At 60.3% G+C, this 20,868-nt stretch overlaps 2 protein-coding genes across 4 annotated transcripts in view; one reads left to right on the forward strand and one right to left on the reverse strand.

The window, feature by feature from the left end:
- Nucleotides 1-273: 273 nt before the first annotated feature.
- On the reverse strand, nucleotides 274-9,146 carry ZNF467 (zinc finger protein 467). Of its 3 annotated transcripts, none has more exons than XM_042927003.1 (6): nucleotides 8,941-9,146; nucleotides 6,738-6,814; nucleotides 6,154-6,270; nucleotides 5,482-5,577; nucleotides 5,234-5,347; nucleotides 274-2,115 (listed from the first exon to the last, which is right to left on the reverse strand). In XM_042927003.1, the coding sequence occupies exons 2-6, from the start codon at nucleotides 6,769-6,771 to the stop codon at nucleotides 614-616; spliced, it is 1,863 nt and encodes a 620-aa protein (XP_042782937.1). In that variant the 5' UTR covers nucleotides 6,772-6,814; nucleotides 8,941-9,146; the 3' UTR covers nucleotides 274-613. The 3 variants fall into 3 exon arrangements, with proteins under 3 accessions (XP_042782937.1, XP_042782936.1, XP_042782935.1); XM_042927002.1 differs by having other exon boundaries at nucleotides 8,854-9,146; XM_042927001.1 differs by lacking the exon at nucleotides 5,482-5,577 and adding an exon at nucleotides 7,126-7,236 and having other exon boundaries at nucleotides 8,854-9,146.
- LOC122213240 (SCO-spondin-like) overlaps nucleotides 9,024-20,868 on the forward strand; it is a 56,897-nt gene continuing 45,052 nt past the window's right edge. Inside the window, exons 1-20 of the mRNA XM_042927364.1 lie at nucleotides 9,024-9,048; nucleotides 10,781-10,851; nucleotides 12,201-12,517; nucleotides 12,927-13,009; nucleotides 13,124-13,303; nucleotides 13,558-13,802; nucleotides 13,918-14,017; nucleotides 14,972-15,130; nucleotides 15,218-15,297; nucleotides 15,777-15,929; nucleotides 16,180-16,351; nucleotides 16,554-16,794; nucleotides 17,097-17,241; nucleotides 18,131-18,248; nucleotides 18,334-18,509; nucleotides 18,592-18,819; nucleotides 19,023-19,188; nucleotides 19,418-19,652; nucleotides 20,405-20,594; nucleotides 20,737-20,831. Of these exons, the coding sequence (XP_042783298.1) occupies nucleotides 9,024-9,048; nucleotides 10,781-10,851; nucleotides 12,201-12,517; nucleotides 12,927-13,009; nucleotides 13,124-13,303; nucleotides 13,558-13,802; nucleotides 13,918-14,017; nucleotides 14,972-15,130; nucleotides 15,218-15,297; nucleotides 15,777-15,929; nucleotides 16,180-16,351; nucleotides 16,554-16,794; nucleotides 17,097-17,241; nucleotides 18,131-18,248; nucleotides 18,334-18,509; nucleotides 18,592-18,819; nucleotides 19,023-19,188; nucleotides 19,418-19,652; nucleotides 20,405-20,594; nucleotides 20,737-20,831 (3,179 nt within the window). The remainder of the gene's footprint in view (nucleotides 9,049-10,780; nucleotides 10,852-12,200; nucleotides 12,518-12,926; nucleotides 13,010-13,123; nucleotides 13,304-13,557; nucleotides 13,803-13,917; nucleotides 14,018-14,971; nucleotides 15,131-15,217; nucleotides 15,298-15,776; nucleotides 15,930-16,179; nucleotides 16,352-16,553; nucleotides 16,795-17,096; nucleotides 17,242-18,130; nucleotides 18,249-18,333; nucleotides 18,510-18,591; nucleotides 18,820-19,022; nucleotides 19,189-19,417; nucleotides 19,653-20,404; nucleotides 20,595-20,736; nucleotides 20,832-20,868) is intronic.

Below are 20,868 nucleotides of genomic sequence, written 5' to 3' on the forward strand. Positions count from 1 at the left end.
TGTTTCTTCCATCAAATGTTTGAGTAAGAACCAGGGAGCAGGAGAGTGGTTTAGCAGTGAGCGATATTATATTTTCATTTGGTACCGCCCATGACCAGCACCTGGCTAAATTTAGCTCACCCAGGATAGGAAGGGATGGTCCTCTGTGGGAGAACTAAGGTGGGGTGGTGGGTTCCCACCCTGTGCTCATTTAACAGCCCTGGATCCTTCTATTTTAATTTTAATGACACTTTAAGTACACAGATAACCATTCTTTCGCGCCACCCCCCCCCCCCCTCCCGTAGAGCTTCCGGACCCAGTCAGCTCTTGGTCATGCGCGCAGCGCGCGTGTGTGCGTAGGGGCGTGTCCAAGAAATGTCTGCTTTCCGATGGGGTCCGTTGCTGGGAGTCTTCGCAGGACTCAGGCCTGAACTGTTCCCGGCAAGGGTTCGTTATGAGCACCGTCTTTGTCGCAGTGTCCAAACCGGTTACCCTCTCCCAACTTCTCTCCAGCAAGAGACGGAGGGAAGAGCAGCCGTCAGGGGCCCAGGCCGTCGTGCTCACTGCCCAGAAGATCTCCGTCCTGGGTCTCTCCAACCAGCGAGCCAAGGAAGGGTCCCGACGAGAACCAGGCTCAGAAGAAGAGCGGGGGCGCTGCCACCTCTGTGGGAGTGGGCCAGGCTGGGGCCGAGAGGTCGGCGTCGGAGGCCGGGTGGGCGGCTTCGCCGTGGATGCGCTGGTGCCGCACCAGGTGGGTCTTGCGGCTGAAGCTCTTGCCGCACTGCGGGCAGGAGAAGGGGCGGGAGCCCGTGTGGATGGCCTGGTGGCGCACCAGGTTGGTCTTGGAGCTGAAGCTGCGGGCGCAGACGGCGCAGGCGTGGGGCCGGCTGCCCGTGTGCACCGCCTGGTGGCGGCCCAGGTGCGACTTGCGGCTGAAGCGGCGGCCGCACTGCGCGCAGGCGAAAGGCCTGGCGCCGCTGTGGGCGCGGGAGTGGGCGACCATATTGGGCCTCGAGCCGAAGCGGCGGCCGCACTGCGGGCAGGCGAAGGGCCGCTCGCCCGTGTGCACCCGCTGGTGCCGCGCCAGGTGCTGCCCGTGGGCGAAGCCGCGCCCGCAGTCCTGGCAGAAGAAGGACCGCTCGCCCGCGGGGGCGCCCTGGGTCGCCGGTGTGCCTCCGGGCGCGCAGGCCGAGGGCTCGGCGGCGGCGGGGTCCACGGTCGTACCCAGGGCGCACTCGTCGCAGCCAAAGGGGCGCCCCTCGCTGCGGTGCAGACGCTGGTGCGTGGCGAGGTTCTTCTTCCAGCCGAAGCTCAGGCCGCAGTCGGAGCAGGAGAAAGGCTTGGGTCCGGGAGGGGACGGGGTGGGGGACGGGGCGGGGGAACCCGGCGAGGCGGGCGCGTCGGGCGAGGGCGGGGCGCGGCCGGCCGCCTCGTGCACCCTCTGATGCCGCACCAAGTGCTGCTTGTGCGTGAAGCTGCGCGAGCACTGCGCGCACTGGTAGGGCCTCTCGCCGGTGTGGATGCGCTGATGGCGGATCAGGTGCGTCTTTTTGCGGAAGCGCTTCTCGCACTCGGTGCAGGGGTAGGGCCGCTCGCCCGTGTGCGTCTTCTGGTGCGAGCCCAGGTGTATCTTCTGGCTGAAGCGCTTGCCGCACTCGGCGCACGGGTAGGGCCGCTCGCCGGTGTGCGTGCGCAGGTGGCGGGTCAGGTGGGCCTTCTTGCTGAAGCGCTTGTCGCACTCGGAGCAGGGGAAAGGCCGCTCGCCGCGGTGGCTGCGCTGGTGCAGCAGCATGTGCGCGCGCTGCGTGAAGCTGCGGCCGCAGTCCGGGCAGGCGCAGGGGCCCTCGCCGCGGTGCAGCCTCTGATGCAGCCGCAGGGTCAGCTGGTCCCGGAACCGCCGCTCGCACTCCCCGCAGCCGTAGGGCTTCTCCGAGGTCGGGGCCCACCCGACCAGCGCCAGTCCACCCAGTGTCCCCGGGGCCCCCGGCTCCAGCTTGTAAGCGGCGGCCAGAGGCCCCAAGTCCGGCGCGGGGAAAGGGCCAGGGAGTAATGAGAGGTGTTGGGGCCATTCGACCTCCTCTTCTGCCTCCTGATCCTCCTCCTCCACCTTCACCTTGCGAATCATCCACTCGTCCCCTGAAAAGTCAAGACAAGAGGAGCCAATGAAGCCCCACTTTTATTTATGCAATTTTTTTTTTTTTTTTTTTTTTTTTTTTTTTTTTTTTGCCAGTAAGACCACCACTTCTGGAGCCCCAGAAGCCCCAGAAGCTCCAGCACTTCTGGAGCCAGAAACCTGGCTTCTGTTCTCTCCACTCTACTGGAAGGTTCTGGGGAACGACCACATCCGAAGGTCACCCTTCAGTCCTCCTCCTTGGTTCTCTGTAGCCAGGGACGCTGGTACTCCAGTCCCCCACCCCGTCCTGGGAGCTTTCTCCTAGGTCTCCATGTGGTTGAGGAGTTTCCCCTGCCCCTGCAGAAGGCACTGCTTACCCTTGTGCCCCCTGAATATAAATGTTGCTCAAAGTTCAGGCCTTAGGCTTCACACTGGGGTCATCTGCTTGCGTTGGCCACCCCAGACCTTCCAGTCCTTTCTAGAACCACAGTCTCCCATCAGCTGAGCAGACCCAGCCCCCTTTGGGGTCCTGCAAATTGGCTGCAGCTCAGCAGGCTTATCACCAAACAGCTGACCTTCTCAGACCTACCCCAGTGACTCTGCCATCAGGACTACAGCCTTGTTCTCCCAGTAGCTGGTGTTGGAACCTTGGAAGCTCAGCTCTCACCTTGGAGCCTCCCTTGATCTCTCCCTTCCAGTGGCCACCGAGGAGCTCTGTCTGCCTTCCTCTTGCTTCTCAAGGCTCCCCCTGCCTCTAACTCCATTCTTGCCTCTGGGGCCAGGTGGGAAAGCCCCCGTTTAGGACACGAAGGGGATGGAGTTTACAGGAGTTGGGGAACCAGAGAACAGTGCCAACCTCTGGAGAAGCAAGGGGGGGGGGCCCTCTGGGGTAGCAGGTTTGAGGTGAGTCCCACTGGAACTTTGCCTCTCTTGGGCACTGCAATGGTCCAGCCAAGAGAAAAGAGCTCAGGGCCCAGATTGGGAGTGTCTACTTGGGTTCTCTTCTGCCACTAGTCATTAGTGTGACCTTGGTTAACTTACCTCTGTTACCTCTTTGAGCTCGGTGTACTAGTTTGCTTAAGCATAAGGGTTGTACTGGTTCATGGTTTCTAATAATCTCCTGGGGACTTTTACAAAATGCATCCATGGGAGCAGGGTGCATGAATCTGTTCTCTTTCTTTAAAGCTTGCAATGTGGGGGCACCTGGGTGGCTCAGTCGGTTAAGCGGCCGACTTCGGCTCAGGTCATGATCTCGCGGTCCGTGAGTTCGACCCCCGCGTCAGGCTCTGTGCTGACAGCTCAGAGCCTGGAGCCTGTTTCAGATTCTGTGTCTCCCTCTCTCTGACCTTCCCCTGTTCATGCTTTGTCTCTCTCTGTCTCAAAAATAAATAAACGTTAAAAAAAAATTAAAAAAAAAAAAAAAAGAAAGCTCGCAATGTGGGGGGCCCTGGGTGGCTCAGTCGGTTAAGTGTCTGACTTCGGCTCAGGTCATGATCTCACAGTACGTGGGATGGAGCCCTGTGTGGGGCTCTGTGCTGACAGCTCAGAGCCTGGAGCCTGCTTTGGATTCTGTCTCCTTCTGTCTCTGCCCCTCCCCCGCTCACGCCCTCTCTCAAAAATAAATAAATAAACATTAAAAAAATACTAATAAATAAAGCTCCCTAAGTGATTCTTGTTTAAGAACCATTGAACCAGATGATCTGAGTTCCTGTCTGGCTCTGAAGGTCTGTAATAGCCTGAGCACTGGTTACGTTACACGTGAACCGCCACAATTAGATTTCCTCCCAGTGTCTTTCACAGATCCATCAGTTCCAAACAACTATTTATCCTATTGTGATATTGCTTTCGTTTTCATTATGCCACTCTTCTACTCAAGAACCATCAAGAGCTCTCTGTTGTTAACAGGAGAAAGTAAGTTCTAGCTGCATCTGAACTTCACCTCCCACCCCCCCCCACCCCCCGCCCCCAGTCCAACTTTCTCACTACCCCCACACGTAAACCCTCCCCTGCAGCCAGGCAGGTCTGCTCGAATCCCAGCCACGCGTCACCTTTTCTGTGTTACAGTCTCTTCTCAGCCTAGAATGTTTTCCCATCCTCTACCCCACCCCCATCAGAGCTGAAGTCTAGCCTACACCTCCCTCAAAATGTAGCACAAATCAACAAAATCTTTGACAAACCAACGCATGAGGATCTCTTACGTAAACACCTTTGGCACTTACTGTTAACGCTGTTACACTTCCTTGTGATCTGGCTTTATTGTTATTTGTTTAATCCTTTATTCTAGTTCATATTAGTGTCATCTCAACTAGATTGTAGCTTCCGAAAGGCAGACGTCTTGTGTTCCGTGTCTTTACGTGGCTGACAAAAGCGAGGATTGCCACCATTTATCGAATGCCAACTATAGATGACACACTGTCTATATGCTGTTCACCAGCCACGAAGTTACTCTTTTCCCTGCTTACAGGTGAACAAACAGGCTGGAGGTGAAGTAGCCTATCTAAGATCACCGGGTAGTAAATGTGGAGCAAGGATTCAAACCAGGTCTGTGTCAGCCTAGAGGCAGTCTCCTTGCCTTCTGCCTAACACAGCCTAGACCTAGTAGGCACTAGAGAAACCCCTGGAATATGGAATAAAGGACATCACTCAGGCGGGAGGCGGTAAGTTTGGTGGTGGCGGAAGGGCGTGATGGCAGTATTGTGGAGAGAGAATCAGCTGTTTGATCGCCCTGGGTATGGGGGGGATGACTCTGGGACAACATATTTGGAGCATTTGGGTCCACTGAGATCAGTGGAGATTTGGGGGAAGGAGCCTGTCCGGGACAATGTCTTCAAGTAAACGGTAATTTAAGTCATCCACAAGTAGGCACTTAGGGGGAGGTAGGAGGGCAAGTTAAGACTTCCGGAGGATGTTGAGGCGAGGGTCAGTTTCTCTGGGTGACCAGCCTCGCTGATTTCTGTTGTCTGTGATGTGGACCTCTCTCTGGGGGCTGAGGCTCTGCAGCAGAAAGGTGCCAGGAACTAATTCATCTTAGGTTGGAAGGGGCTGGAGTGGCCGCCTCATCAGAGACCAGCCCGGGAGTTTACAAGTCCCCTGTCCCCTCTGCCTGGGCCCCTGGCGGGCTCGAGAAGTGGGAGGACTCACCTGGGCAGGAGCTCGGGGGCTCAGCCTTCTGTGGTGCACATGCCTGGCCTCCTCTGCAGGGAGCTTCAGCTTCTTCAGTTTGGGCACCTTCCTCTGGTCTGGGGGCCTCGTGCCCTGGCAGAGAACAGGCCACCTCAAGGACTCCAGAGACATCACAGATGGACAGAGGTCCCCACCGGTGCTATCAAGCGGGGGCTTTTGAAACCCCAGTCCCAGCCTGACTGGCAGGATTGTGTCCCACATCCTACCTGCAGGGACTGAATTCCCAGCTGCCCCAGGCAAGGGAGGGGGTGGGGGGCAGCCTCTGGTTCCTCCAAGCAGGGCAGCTGCAGCAGCTGCAAAGGCTGTGCGGGTTGCAAGAGCCACAGCTGTGAGGAGCTTCTGGAATATGTGTGTGAGACAGTGGAAGCAAGGAAAGGTTGCTACCCTGAGGCTTACAGGAGGATCTTAGGAGGAGGGCCGCAGACCCACCAGATGGACCCGAGTTCCAGGCAAATCATTGCAGAAGATCAGAATGTCAAAAAGCCAGACACAGGCCTGCTTTAGGCAGCCACCTCCCTCACCTCTTCCAAATCTTGCTCAAATCTCACTTCCCAGTGGGGCCTCCTCTCACTCTCACTATTTAATCCTGCAGCCTGCCCCACCCCCACCTCAGGCTCCCTCCCTGCCCCCCCCCCCCCCGCCCCCAGCACATATCCCCTTCTGATATGTGCTATATGTGTGCTGTACTTTATAAGTACACTTATTTTTATATTTGTTTGCTGACTCTCTGGCCTCATTAGGATAAGCTCCCTGAAGGTAGGGATCTTTGTCTATTTGGTCACTGAGGTTTTCCAAATAACGAGAATAGCATCCTGGCACTTGAAGAAGGAAAGGTAAATTCTACCTGAGCCACTGTTCATGGTCCCCCACCTACTTACCTGAGCATGTGCCCAGCACGCTGTCTTCCCTGGGAGGGGACATCTGCTCCTGGGTATTATGGGACCCTTCCCCAGGCTCACTTTGGGGGGCCATCTCAGGCTGTCCCACAGAGAACCCTGTTACAGGTGGAAGGATAGGACTAGGTAAAACATTCAGTACAGAACAGGAGACAAAGAAAGGGGCTCTCCCCCTTCCCCCAAAAGCCAAGGGGCTTTTTCCAACTTGCCCAGGAAGGTAGGGTCTCTAGCCGGCATGACAGGGGATAGACAGGCTCCCCAGCAGCCTGGCCAGGTATCCACCTCAGCCCCTTTGCATTGAGTCAAGGGCAGGTGAAGGAAGAGATAATAGATCTAAATATCTGTGCTCTGTTGAGTGCACATGTATGCACGCAGTCCCACACAACCTCCACAGGGCCAGGCATTCAAATATACCCTGGTAAAACGGAAAAGGCTGCTGCCCTAAAGGCCGCCACTGGTCCCTGGGGTCTCAGGGTTGCAGTCTGAACTGTAGGGACGCAGCGGGCCTAGCATGCCCCTGAATCCTGCCTCCCACCACCCAAGTTCCTCGAGTGCTGCTAGCTCACCCAGGGAGCTGAGGGCCTCAAAGGTCTCTCTCATGGCAACCCAGGGTAGCTCCTCCTGGGGGAGCAGGCCACGGACCCTAAGGAGAGAACACATCCTTGTTCACATTCTTCTCTGGATAGCCTCCACCTGGGCCCTGGCTCTGCCCAACCTCTCCCCATCAGCTATCCCAGGAGCTCCAAAGGTGATGTCCCCAAGTACTGGTAAAGGGGAAAGAGGGAAGATGGGTTTCAGAAAGCAAAGAGATCTTTGAAGGCTGAGGAGAAGGCCTTGAAGCCATTTCTGCAAGCTCTGGTGGGCTCTAGAAATCAGCGGCACCCCCACCCTCACCTGGCGGGTCTCTGAACCAGGCCCAGCCCTCCAGTGCTCCCCACGCCACAGTGCCCTTGCCTGGGGACTTCAGGAATCAATCGATTCTCAGCGCAGAGGGTGGGGAGTGGAAGACCAGGGTGGGGAGTCGGGAACTTCATCTCCTGGGCCCTCCAGCTGTCACTGCGGGAGCTGGTGAAATAGGAGCCAGCCGCGGGGTGGGGAGTGGGGGGCGGAGGTGAGTGTCACCATTGGGCAACTGGTGGGGGAGGCCCTCTGAGGAGGGTCTTTGCTGAAGGCAGGAAATGGCTCCGGCTTCCTCTCCCCAAAACCCTACCTCAAAACCACCGCCCTCCCCCTCAGGGCTTCCCTGGCAGGGACACCCCGCCCCCGAGCCCCTTCAATGCTCCTCCCCCGGCGGGTTCCCTGCCCCTCCCCCAGCAGACTACCCTCCCCCACCCCCCCCATTTCTGGCAGCCTTCCCTCTGCCCCTCCCTTCTCCGGCTCCCTCTGCCTTCCGCCCTCTCTCCCCACCGAAGCTGGCTGGCTCCCCGGATCCGCCCCCTGCCCCGCCCCTCCGGCTCCTCCCCCTGCTCACAGCCGGGCCAGCCCCTCCCGGCCCCCTCCGGTAGGCCCTCCCCAGCCACCGCCCCCTGACCCTCAGCTCCGGGCATTCTCCGCGACAGGGCTCCCCTCCTCCTCCCCCGGCTCAGAGCTGCCTTTCCCTTCCCTCCTGGTTCTCCCCGAGGCTCCATCCCCCTCCCCGGCTGCACACCCTCTCCCTTCCTTTCCCCCTCCTCTTTTCCTTCCTCCCCAACGCCGCCCTCCTCCTCCCCGCTTTTCTCCCTCACCCCGCACTCCCCTCCCCTCTCCCTCTCCTCCCCCACTCTGGTTTCCCTTCCTTCTCCTTTCCTCTCTTCACCTCAGTTCCCTCCCTCCTCTTCCCCCCCTCCCCAGCCCTCCTCCCCTCTCCCCACACCATCCTCCTCCCTCCCTCCATCCCTCCCTCCTGCAGCTCGCCTTCCCCTCCGAGGCCCCCGTCTCCCTTCCCCCTTTGCCTCCCCAGCAGGCTCTCGCTTCCCTACCCTCCCGGTCCCCAGTCCCTAGAACCGCTCTTCCCCTCCCCCTTCCAGTCCGCTCCCCGAGCTCCCACCCTTGTCCCCAGGCTCCCCCGAGCCCGGGGCGTCTGCGGCTTACCGCTGGCTCAGGACCCTCGCACTGACCCTCCTCCTCCCCACCCCTGCCTCCCCACACACCTCCGCTTCCCTCCCCTCTCTCTCAGTGGGTCCCTTCCCCATTTCTGCTCCCCTCTGACTTCTACCTCCCCCCCCCTCAAGTTTTCCTCTCGACTAGACCCCTCCCGCCCCACCTCCCCGCCTCCGTTTGTTCCCTAGAGCCTCTTCAGTCCACCTCCCGGCCCCTCCCCGGGCTCACCTGTCAGCGCCCTTCTCTCCCGCCCCTCCCCGACTGCCCGACCCCTGTGCCTCGTCGCCCCCCTTCCCCCCCCGGCCCCCTCCCACACTCCCTCTCCTCTTTCCGGAGACTTCCCCTCGCGAGCCTCCCCCCTCCCCCCCCCCTTTCCCACCGGACTCCCACCGGGCGCCCTCACCCCAGCCTCCGCCCCTCCCTCCAGATCCCCGGTCTTCCTTCTTTTCTCCACTACCATCACCACCCCCCAAGCCAGGCCCTCGCTCCCCAGTCTCATCCCCTCCCCTCTCCAGCCCCTGCCCCTCCCCTGCCCCTTCTTTCCCCCCAACTCCACCCCACCCCCTCCGGCGCTCGCAGCGCCCCCACCCCCGGGGCTGTCACCTGCGCGGAGCGGGCAGTGACTGAGTGTCGGTGTAGAAGGGGAAGCAGGCGGAGCCGTCTGCCGCTGGGCGCCTCCACGGCCCGTACCTGGCGGGCTGGCTGGTCGGGTGTCCCCGCTGCTGGCGGGACCCAGGCGCCCCGGCCTCCTGCCCCAGCCGGCTCTGCTCGCAATGGCGCCCGCTGCCTGTAGCTCGGGTGCCGACCGCCCGAAAGACTGACAGACTGACAGCCCTGAAACTTCGCGGGGAGGGGAGAGGAAAAGACGCGGAGGGAGCGGGAGCGGGGAAGCGGCGCCCGGCAGGGGGGAGGGGAGCGCGGAAGCGGGAGGGGAGCTGCGGGGCGCCCCGTGGGGGAGGTAGGGGCCGGGGTGTGCTGGAGTGGGGTCGCGGGAGGGCGCACAGCCGGGTTAGGCGGGCAGGTGACGGTGCGGAAGGACGACGGCCCCGAGGAGGTGATGGAAAGTGGAAGCCTAGGAAGGGGGGGGGGAGGGAAGAGGGGGAAGGGAAGGGAGGAGTGCGGGGGGAGGGGGTGGAGGAGGGAGAGGAGGCAGGGAGGAAGGGCAAGCGGGCTGCGAGGGAGGGTGCTCACAGGCGCCGAGGGAGGAGCCAGGGGAAAGGTGGAGCGCGGGGGGAGGGGGTGCGGTGAGGAGTTGGGGAGGGGGAGAGGAGGGGGCGTGCTCGGGGGAGGGGAGCCAGGGAGTGCGTTGCTGTCTTTGAATCGCGAGTGCCCCCCGGGAGCGTGTCAGCGCGGCGCCTCGCTGTGGGATTGAGTCCACGGACTGTCGGTCTGTGGGGTTGGTCTGGGAAACTCCGACCCGCCCCTGCTCTTGACCCAGATTCCACCTGGGTCCACACGGAGCCACAACCACGGACCCTGATTTCGGGGGACCCGGTCCGACACCCGCGTCGCGATCCGGGTCCCTTGGGGCAGCGAGGGGTGGCCGAAGGAGACTGAGCTGGGCCCCAGTGGCTGCGGAGAACGGGCCTTTTGAAGTAGAAATTGGGGTGGGGGCTTTGAGCCAGGTCCCCAGGGAGAAGGCGGGGCTGGATCGCAGGCACCAGGGGGTGAGGCGGGAGTGGGGCTGGGCGGGGACTTCGAGGGCGGGGTCCGGGGGGAGGGGGCTGCCGAGTGGGGAAGAGTTCTTTGGGCGGGGTGGGGGCTGGCCCTCCTCCTGGCCTGGAAACCTGTACCAGTTAGGTGTGGAGGGATGCCCTCAGCCCTCAGATCCCGCTCCTGGAGGGACTTGGGGGTCCCTGCCCCGGGTTATGATGTTTTTCTTTGGCCTTGCCACCCGGGCACCTGACTCTTCCTGAAAGCTCCTCACATCCTGTGCTCCAGGAGCTGAAACGTGGGCTGGTTATTCCAGGCGCCCTCTCCCTAATCTCTTTCTCCAATCTCCCCTGGCTTCCAACTTTCTCCCTCCTGCCCCCTTTAGGGGAAAGGGGGATTGTGACTTGGGTTTCTTTTTCCAATCCAAGCGCAGCCTCATCAGCTGTGGTTAGAATCCAAAGCTGGGAATGTAGTCCTTGGAAGAGAAGCACGGCACACAGCAGGGACACCGTCAATATGGGTGATGTTTAGGAGAGTCGTGGGAGCGGGTGGCACCTGAAGAGCAGGGGGCATCTTGGAATCAGCTGGGAAACACTCTCTGACCTCCTGGATGGGCTGCTTCAGGAGTCAGTGCCTAGCCCGCTCATGGCCCTGGGAGTAGAATGTGTCACTGTGTGCTAGGGTGGGGCATGAGCACCTGTCTGCCCTTGTGAGACCTGCATCAGGGGTATAAGCATGGGAAGCAGCAGGGGGAGAGTGTATAGGATACATGTGTGAGAGACTGGGAACAGAAACATGTCCGTGGCCGGGCCCTGGTCTTTTCTGAGCACCCCACTGAGAGATCCCTGAGGAACTCTGAACCCTCTTTGGGCTACAGGACCAATGGTGGGCCCAGGAGAAATGCCTAGCATGGCTCTGGTTCCCAGCAGCCTCCTCGCCCCAGGTGGGGTAACTGTGTGAGATGCTCAGTGGGACAGCAGGGGGGGAATCTAAGGCCCAGGGGATGGAATCTAAGGCCCAGGCCACATTCCAGCCTTGGTGTCCTGGGAGCTGGTAACCAAGAAGTAACCAGGATTCACCCAGGCCACCTGCTGCCCCAACCGGATGCTCAGATTATCCCCATCCGGCTGCCTTGCCCCCAGGGCTGGGGGGCTGGCTTCCAGCCCCTTCTGTCTCCTACCCCTCCTCCCTACTTCCTACCCAAGCCGCTCCTCCACTCCTCCCTGAGGCTTGCTGTGCTCCCCTGCCCAGGCTTCCTGATTCTGGACCCTAGGAGACTCTCTTAGGAGACCAGGGTGAAAGGTGAACCCAGCCAGCCACACATAATCACCCCCAGTAAGAAGTCAGATCACTGAGAAAAGGGCACATATTCTCCCCCTATCTCCGCACAGTCGAACCAGCCTGGAAACTCAGCCCCTTCTGTTCACTGGTCCAGGCTTCACGGGTGCTTAGTGGGAGAGAGGGCAGGAAGACGCAGGAAAGGGGGCAGGGAGAGACTCATAAAATCAGAATTTTAGGGCTGGAAGACCATATCAGTCATTTGGCACAATAACTCTTAACCATTTTGTGGGGTCATAGTTCCTCTTGAGAATTTAATTTACAGTTAAGGAACTATCCTCAGAAATGTGCACGTACACAATATCAAAGTAGAGCCCCTGAGTCCCACCCAAGCATCCCTGGGAAGCCCCTGAATTTTTTATTAGCAAGGAAATTATGGCTCAGAAAGAGAGGGTGGCTTGTCCAGAGTCCACGTTAATTTGTGGTACAGCCTGAGGGTGGAAAAATATCAGAGGCTCCGAGTGTCTGGCTGTGTGGCCTGGGGCACATGCACTCCCCCACTGAGCTCACACACACACACACACACACACACACACACACACACACAAGGGCCGGAAGGGGACTGTTTCCAGGGAGAACTGGCCTCTGAGGGGATTGTGCAATGCGCAGGCAGGTCCAATCTGGTTCCGAGCAGCTGGTGCCCCAGGGCATGGGGCTGAGATAAAGCTTCCCCAGTCCCATGGGCCTCGCTGTCACTGTCTGGGCTGCCTTGGACACATTGACGCCCGGCTGAAGTAGACCGTGGTGTGGGGCGGGGAAGGCCAGCACTGGCCTTTCTGCTCACTGGCCACAGCCGTCACCTTCCCCAAGCCCAAGCCTCTTAGTCCCCCAGAGGTGACGTGGGGGGAGCATTATGCTGCTCCCTGCCCTCCTCTTTGGGATGGCATGGGCATTGGCTAACGGGTGAGCAGTCCAGCCTGGGGCCCCTCTAAGATCCTTTTCTTCTGTCTCATGAACAGGACCCTCTGGGGCAGCCCGACTCCCCTCCCCTCTGCTTCTTACTCCCACCCAGCCTCCTCTTCAGTTCACTAACTCTTCTGTGGGCAGGGCTTCTTGGCAGCAGAAGGGCTGGGGGCAGTGGCTGTCATTCCCCATCTGTGGGCAGGCGGTGGTGCGAGCGGACAGAAACCTTCCTGGTGGAGGAGGAAGTGACCCCCCGCCAGGAGGGCCTGGTGCCTTGCACCAGCCTCTACCATTACCAGCGCCTGGGCTGGCGACTCGACCTGTCCCGGAGCGAGTCCCGGAGCGGACCTGCAGGGCTCTGTCCCATCTACAAGTGAGTGAGGGTTGGAGTCTGGGCTGGCCGCTGAGCAGCAGGGAGTCAACATCCTGGGGGTGGGGGAGAAGGTGAACTGGGTGGTGCCCTGGAGAAGCAGGCATTTGGGAAGTGGGTCTGGCTGGGCTCAGGAAGAGTGCAGGGTGTGGGGCTGGGGACAGGTGACGAGGGGAGCAGGCAGAGCAGGGAGGCACGATGTCTGCTCCTTGTGCCTACCCTCCAGTCTGCCTTCCCAATAGCACTCTCACATTGCACAAGGGGAAATCAAGACCAGGAAGGGAAATTATATGAGAAAGCCACTCAGAGAATAGGTGACCAGATGAAATGTCCCAGGCCATTCTCAGGGACAGGGAAGGGGCTGGGCTGAATAATTAACATCTTCTCTCTGCTGCCTGCTTGGTGGACCCAGGCCCCCAGAAACCCGGCCTGCTGCAAGGAACCGGACAGTGACGGCTTGCTGCCCAGGCTGGGGGGGCACACACTGCACTCTGGGTAAGCACCTGCTCTTTGCCCAGATCTGTGGTTTCATGGAGGCTGCCTGGGGAGGGAAGCTGGGCCCAGGCTGACTGTCTGGGCCGCCCCATTCTCTCCCTCTATCCACCGCAGCCCTTGCAGAAGCCAGCCCTGGGGGCCACTGCTTTGCCACGCAGCAGTGCCAGCTGCAGGCAGGCTCAGCTAATGCATCTGCGGGAAGCCTGGAGGAGTGCTGTGCTTGGCCTTGGGGACACAGCTGGCGGGATGGCAGCTCCCAGGCCTGCCTCAGCTGCCCTGGCCGACACCTCCCAGGTGGGTCTGTGGTCCTGGCCACCACTTTCTCCCCCTGCAAGGGCTACCACATAGATTTCTGGAGCTCTGGGCCTTCCTGCAGGGCCCCTGCCCACTCCCCTGTGCTCTCAGATGAGTCACCTCCCATCCTGGCCCACCAGAGGGACCATGAACTCTCCACCTGCCTCCCACTCTGGGAGAAGCCCCGCGTCCTCCTCCTCCTTCACCCTCCTACCTTCACACTCAGAGACTCACAGTCGGTGTATCTCCTCCAGGCAGCGCTCCCTCTCCAGCCTCCCTGCAGCCCCTGGTGGGGGCCGTGGCCCAGTTCTGGAGCCAGCGCCAGCAGCCTGCGGCCACCTGCACCACCTGGTCAGGCTTCCACTACCGAACCTTTGACGGGCGTCACTACCACTTCCTGGGCCGCTGCACTTACCTGCTGGCGGGCGCTGCTGATTCCACCTGGGCTGTCCACCTCACGCCCAGGGGGCATTGCCCCCAACCTGGGCACTGTCAGCTGGTGAGGGAGGGAGGGAGAGAGGGAGGGAGGGAGGGAGGGAAGACCACAGGGAGGGAGCTGGACACAGGGGAAGGTGAGCCACTGAACACCTCTTCCGCTCTGTGTCTCCCCAAAGGCCCGGGTAATGATGGGACCCGAGGAGGTGCTGATCCAGGGTAAAAATGTCTCTGTGAATGGGCAGCTGATACCTGATGGGGAGTCTCGGCTGCTCCAGGGTAAGGGAGCTGTGGGGAGCAGGAGACTGCCCAGGGCCCCATTTGTTCCCCTGGGACAGTCTGCCTATCCCCCAGAGCAGGGGACAGCAAAAGGGGCAGTTGGGTGGGAGCCTGCTGCTCCACCCCCATTACTGTTGGGCAGTATTTGGAAATGAGGGAGGCTGCTGAGGGGCCAAGACCTCGTCTCCCACAAGCCTCTCCTGCAAGCCACCCCCACTCATCCCCTCACAGTGTGGCTTGGGGCAAGTACCTCTGCTTAACCTCTTTGGGTCTTGGGGGTACCTGGCTGCCATGGGACTCTTGATCTCAGGGTTGTGAGTTCGAGCCCCATGTTGGATGTAGAGATTACTTAAAAATAAAATCTTGGGGCGCCTGGGTGCCTCAGTTGGTTAAGTGTCCAACTCTTGATCTTGGCTCAGGTCTTGATCTCATGGTTCCGACAGAGGGAGCCTTGCATGGGGCTCTGCACTGATAGCCCTCCGCCCCTTCCCCCTGCTCATGCGCTCTCTCGCTCTCTCTCTTTCTCTCCCTCACAATGAATAAATAAACTTAAACAAAGTAACATCTTCAGAAAAGAAAAAACAAAAACCTCTTTGAGTCTCAGTTCCCCCCACCCCCCTCTACCAGTGCTGTGAGGAAGGGCTTTGGAGCTACTAGACGGGTCTCTGTCCCACCAGAACTTTTGCCCTGGTTTTCAGTCCATGAAGTGAAGTGGGTGGAGTTGTGTGCGCGCACATGTGAGCTTTGTAGTTTACTTATGAGAGCGTCGGTAGTGTCCATGAAATTCTCAAGGACAGTTTCGACGGGAAACCAATCGCTTCTCCTTTAAAGGGTGTCAAGTGCAGAGCTCTCTCGAATTCTAAGAATTCCATCTCCTCTCCTTCCCCAGCAGTCTGAGCCTTGGTGTCATGGTGGGAAGAGTGGGGAGTGTGACTCCTTCCATCTCCTGCCCAGGGCTGAGCCTGCAATGGCAAGGGGACTGGCTGGTGTTGTCGGGGGGCCTGGGGGTCGTTGTGCAGCTGGACAGGTCCGGTTCAGTCTCCGTTTCTGTGGACTACGAGCTCCAGGGACAAACTCAAGGTCTCTGTGGGGTCTACAGCGGCCGGCCTGAGGGTAAGTGGGCGTGACTTGGTTGCTGGTTTAGGAGGGAAGGAGAGACTGGAGACCCCAGACACAGCACTCTGCCTCACCCTTCCCCAGATGACTTCCTGGAGCCAGGAGGGAGACTGGCTGTGTTAGCTGCCACCTTTGGGAATTCCTGGAGGCTCCCTGATTCAGAGGTGAGACTGCAGCCCTCGGGGAGCCTGGGCTCCCTGCCCTGCTCCCCAGTTGGCCCCCCACTCCTGGCTTCTCTGACATCTTCAAGCCTCTGCTGTCTGTCTTCATCACTGGCTTTTTCTCTGGGACTAGGCCTGGCCCTCTCCCAGATCCTTGGTCCGGGGAAGGCTCTGAGTCCCGTGGAATTTAAGGTGCTGCTCATGGCATTGGGGTGAACTGACCACCCAGGGGACACACTCAGTGACCTGGTCACTGACCAGTTTGGGTTATCAAATCTCTTGCCTGTGGGTTGATGGGACCCCAACTCGCCCACACCCTACCCAGGCGTACAACTTTGTTGCCCCCAAAAGCTTCAGGATGTCTGGGCTGGTGGCCATGACAATGGGGACTTGAAGCAGCCATGAGGGTAGTAGCCACTTTCCTGGTGTCCTGGTCAATGTCCCTCATCCCAGCCCATTAACCTGACTCTAATGGTCTCTAGCCTGGGTGTCTGGATGCAGTGGAAGTGGCCCAGGGCTGTGAGGACCCTGTGAGAGGCACAGAGGCAGGCATGGAGGCTGGCCAGCTGGAAGCTGAAGCCCAGGATGTGTGCCACCAGCTGCTGGAGAGTCCATTCGGGGAGTGCCATGCTCAGGTATGGGTGTGGGTGGGGGTGGTAACCACCACCAGAGAGGCGGGGAGCAGGGGGTGCTACAGAGGTGCCCAACAGGGAATCTAGTCCTGGCATTGCTTTGTATGTATGTATGATCTCAGAGCTCCCTTCTAGTGCTCATTCTGTTTGGTTGTAAGTCAGGGTCCAAGTAAGAGGACCAAGTAAGAGATCCAAGTAAGAGGAGGGAGTGCTGGTGAGTCTGGTTGACTGAGGGCCTGTCCTTTCTCTGAAGGTCCCCCCTGCTGAGTACCACCAGACCTGCCTCTTTGCCTACTGTTCTGGGGCCCCAGCAGGCAGTGGGCGCGAGAGCCGGCGGGAGGCCGTGTGCACCACTTTGGCCAACTATGCCCAAGAGTGTGCCAAGCACCATATCCACGTGGGCTGGAGGAAGCCAGGCTTCTGCGGTAGGTCTGGCGGCTGACCCTCTTTGCATAGGCCCTGGCCTCCCCACCCTGCGGAATTGGGAACTGACTGACAGCAGCCCTGTGGCCCTGGTTTCATGAGCGCCGGGCCACCTCCTGAGCACCCCGTCTTCGGGTTGTGGCCAGCGGGGTCTGGTGGGAGGAGGGGGCCCTCGGACCTCACAGCCCACTCCTGTGCCCGCAGAGCGCCTGTGCCCTGGGGGCCAGCTGTATTCTGACTGCGCCTCGGCCTGCCCGCCCAGCTGCTCGGCAGTGGACGAGGGAGGGGAGGGGTCCTGCCAGGAAGCGTGCGTGAGCGGCTGCGAGTGCCCGCCTGGCCTCTTCTGGGACGGGTCCCTCTGTGTCCCTGCGGCCCGCTGCCCCTGCTACTACCGGCGCCAGCGCTACGCCCCTGGGGACACAGTGCGCCAGCTCTGCAACCCGTGGTGGGTCCGAGGGCCTCGCTGGCCCTTTGGCTGGGGTTGGGAGCGCCGTGGTCCCCGCGGAGCCCTCCCTCATGCTATGTCCTTCAACCTGCCTCCCCTTGGGGGCCCCTCACAAGGGACCGGTGACCTCTCACGGCATAATTGATGGCCCCGCTTAAAGACCTAGCCAGCGACCTCCACCAGCTGACCTCCAAACCTAAGAGAGTTAGAGGGGCTGTGGGGGGAGGGGAGGGGCCACGGTGTTGGGGGCGGGAGGTCGTGAAGCTGAATCCGAGCGCGCTCCCCGCCCCGTGTGCCTACAGCGTGTGCCAGGACGGCCGCTGGCTCTGCGCGCAGGCGCAGTGCCCCGCCGAGTGCGCGGTGGGCGGGGACGGGCATTACGTCACCTTCGATGGGCGGAGCTTCTCCTTCCGCGGCAGCCCAGGTTGCCGCTCCAGCCTGGTGCAGGTGGGTAGGGGATGAACTGCGGGAGAAGTCCTCGTGGGGTTGCTGTGGGAGGCAGGTGACTGTCAGGAAACCTCCACATAAATCAACGACAAACACAGAGTCATCCCGGGAAAAGCTGAGAGAGAACCCACTCTGGAGGGAGGATGGCTCGCCGCAGACACCTCCCCCTCCCCTCCAAACCTCCCCTTCCGGTCTTCACCCCTCCTCGGGTTCCTGAGAATGTTCCTCTGTCATTGCCACCCTAGCCCAGGGGCACGAAGCAAAACCTATCCTCACCGTACTTTCTCACAAATGGGGCAGGCTGGGCTTATCACAGGCGGTTTCCTGCAAAACAACCCCTGACGAAATATGGGTTCTCCTTCCTCTCCACGCCTCCCCTAATAGTTAGGTGACTTACCAAGTTCGGGTCCATAGACACAAACAGGTGTGCTCATAATGTCGCGGGCTCATGCAAGTGCGCATAGATTTAACATGTGTATACACACAGACACACATATAGAGCACACATACCCACGGGAAGGGAGAGGGGAGGCATCTTGCTCCAACATGGAGACACACACACATGCGTGCATACACACACACACACACACACACACACACACACACACATTTCTACCTACTTACATACACACACATGCCTGTCCGCGCGCACAAGCGCGCACGCACACACACACAGATGCTCACAAGTGTCTGCGCTTGCCAGAGTTAAGCCCTATACCTTGCAGACAGGCTGGCAAGAAGGTGGTCACCACACGGGATGGGTGGGAGCTGCCCCCAGGTGTGTGCTGTAGGTGTCCTGTGGAACAGGAAAAGGGGCAGACCAGACCCTGTCCCCGGATCCTCCCCGCCCCCACCCCCACCCCACCGCATTCCTCAACATCTGCCCCAGGACTTCTCCAAGGGGCAGCTGCTGATTGTGCTGGAGCATGGGGCCTGTGACGCTGGAAGCTGCCTCCACGCCATCTCTGTCTCCCTGGGGGACACCCACATCCAGCTCAGAGACTCAGGTAGCCCCCTCCTGCAATGTGCTCACCCCCAATCCTCATCAGCCCAGCCCTGCAGGGGCAGCCCCTCACAGGCTCCCTATTCCAGGGGCCGTCCTGGTGGATGGGCAGGATGTGGGCTTGCCATGGAGTGGGCCTAAGGGCCTCAGTGTCTCCCGAGCCTCCTCCACCTTCCTACTGCTGCGCTGGCCCGGGGCCCAGGTCCTCTGGGGAGTGTCTGACCCTGCAGCTTACATCACTCTGGACCCGCGCCATGCCCACCAGGTGTGCTAGGGGGCAGGTGAGTGGCTGGGCAAGGCTACACCGGGCCCGATTTGACCGTCCCATGCCCACTCCTGTGGCCCAGGTGCAGGGTCTGTGCGGCACCTTCACCTGGAACCAGCAGGATGACTTCCTGACACCCGCTGGCGATGTGGAGACCAGCGTCGCAGCCTTTGCTAGCAAGTTCCGGGTGGCAGGCGAGGGAAGGTGCCCCTCAGAAGACAGCGCCCCACTTTCCCCCTGCAGCACCCACTCTCAGCGCCATGTTTTTGCCGAGGCAGCTTGTGCCGTCCTGCATGGCCCAACTTTCCAGGTAGCCGGATTGGGGGTGCTCCTGTTTGCACCCGTAAGGTGGGGTCAGTACCTGCTCTGCTCTCCTCTTGGGCTACTGGGAGGGCCCGGCTCCCTGCCGTGGGCAGGGCTACCGAGCACAGGGAGGTGGCAGTGGGGACCAGAGGGGATGGGGGAATCTGTGGAGGAGGAGCTGGCTCAATTTTTCCCTCCTCTCCCCGCGAGGAGTGCCAAGGGCTGGTGGACAGGGAACTGTTCCACCTGCGCTGCTTGGCAGCCGTGTGTGGCTGTGCTCCTGGCAAGGACTGCCTGTGTCCTGTGCTTGCTGCCTTTGCTCGTCGCTGTGCCCGGGAGGGTGTCCCGTCTCTCTGGAGGACCCAGACACTCTGCCGTGAGTCTGCTCAGCCAGCTAGCCCCAGGGTGCTCCTCCCAGCCCTCTTCTAGGAGTAGCCCAGAAGGATCCAAAAGCTTCGCAACAAGGGAAGGTCCCCAGGAGGGCCTCTGACCATGGCAGATTGCTGAGTTTGCCTTCTTCCAGAGGCATAGGGGGTGCGAATTCCAGAAGGGTGGGCAGAGCAGCAGCAGTTATGTCCCTGACCTGCATGTGTCTCTGTGCCCAGCTGTCCTGTGTCCCGGGGGCCAGGAGTACCAGGAGTGTGCCCCGGCGTGTGGTCAAAACTGTGGGGAGCCAGAAGACTGTGGGGAGCTGGGCAGCTGTGTGGCTGGGTGTAACTGCCCCCCAGGGCTGCTATGGGACCCCGAAGGCGAGTGCGTGCCCCCCAACTCGTGCTCCTGCCAGCTTGGAAGTCAACGCTATGCTCCCGGCAGTGCCACCATGAGGGACTGCAACCACTGGTGAGGGCAGTGGTCTTGGGGGGGGAAGCAAAGAGCTTGGGGGTGAAGAAATAGAGCTTAGAGACAAGGGGCTGGGCTTGTAGCCCCGTGGGTTAGGGCACGGTATGCACACGTGGGACGACAGAGCATTGCTAGCCCTTCTGGCCTATAAAGCACTCTTGTACGTTATCTTATTTAATTTTACTGAATTCTTACAATAACCTAATATAGTAGAAAGTAGAAGAATTGTTCCCATTTGGCAGATGAGGAAACTGAGGCTCGACTAAGGCCAAACAGCTTGCAGAGTCACACAGCTTATTAATGATGACGGACTAGAACCCAGATCTCTGAATTCTGGATGAGTCTGGTTCAGAGGCTCTTCCAAGGATTAGGGAGAAGTAAAGGCCAGCTCTGGACCTGTGGAGTCCAGGCCAGTGGTCAGGACTTGGTGGGTGAAGATGAGACTTTAGAGAATCCCTCTCCTACCCGGGCTGGGAATGGGGTTCTTCAAGAGCCTCAGAGCCCAGAGAATGGTCCCATTGGAGCTGGGGCAGGAAAGGGTAACCATGCCCATCCCAGGTATGGCTGGTGCTGGGGGCAGCCCCACTTCCTGTGCTCATAACTAGGGTTTGGGGGTGAGACGCTCAGGTCTCCAGAGTCAACATTAGGGGCTTGGACCTTCTGGGTTCCTGAGATTCTCCCAGGTCAGACCAGGCGCCTGGAGGTGAGTGCTGTCTTGGGCCTGCCTCTTACCTCCCTCGTGACCTCGGCAGTGTCTGCCAGGAGAGGGGCCTCTGGAATTGCACTGCTCACCGCTGTGGCCCCCAGCGGACCTTCTGCCCCCATGAGCTTGTCTATGTCCCTGGTGCCTGCCTCCTTACCTGTGACAACCTGCGTGCCAACCATTCCTGCCCCCCGGACAGCACAGGGAGCTGTGTCTGTCCCCCAGGCACCGTGCTGCTGGTGAGTGTGGGAGGGGGCTGCATGGGGCACCGTGGGGCCTGCTGTAACCATGGCACTGCCCTAGTCCCCTGGCTGTCTGAAACAGTGGGCAGTGGGTCAGGCAGCCCTCCAAGGTGCCTCTTTGCCCCCGGCCTCTGCCCAGAACGAACGCTGTGTGCCTCCTGAGCTCTGTCCCTGCCGTCACGGCGGGCAGTGGTACCCACCCAACGCCACCATCCAGGAGGATTGCAACATCTGGTATGCCCCTTGGACAGGGACGATGGGTGGGGTGGGA

Source organism: Panthera leo, chromosome A2, assembly GCF_018350215.1.
Source record: "Panthera leo isolate Ple1 chromosome A2, P.leo_Ple1_pat1.1, whole genome shotgun sequence".
In the NCBI taxonomy this organism is placed as follows: domain Eukaryota; kingdom Metazoa; phylum Chordata; class Mammalia; order Carnivora; family Felidae; genus Panthera; species Panthera leo.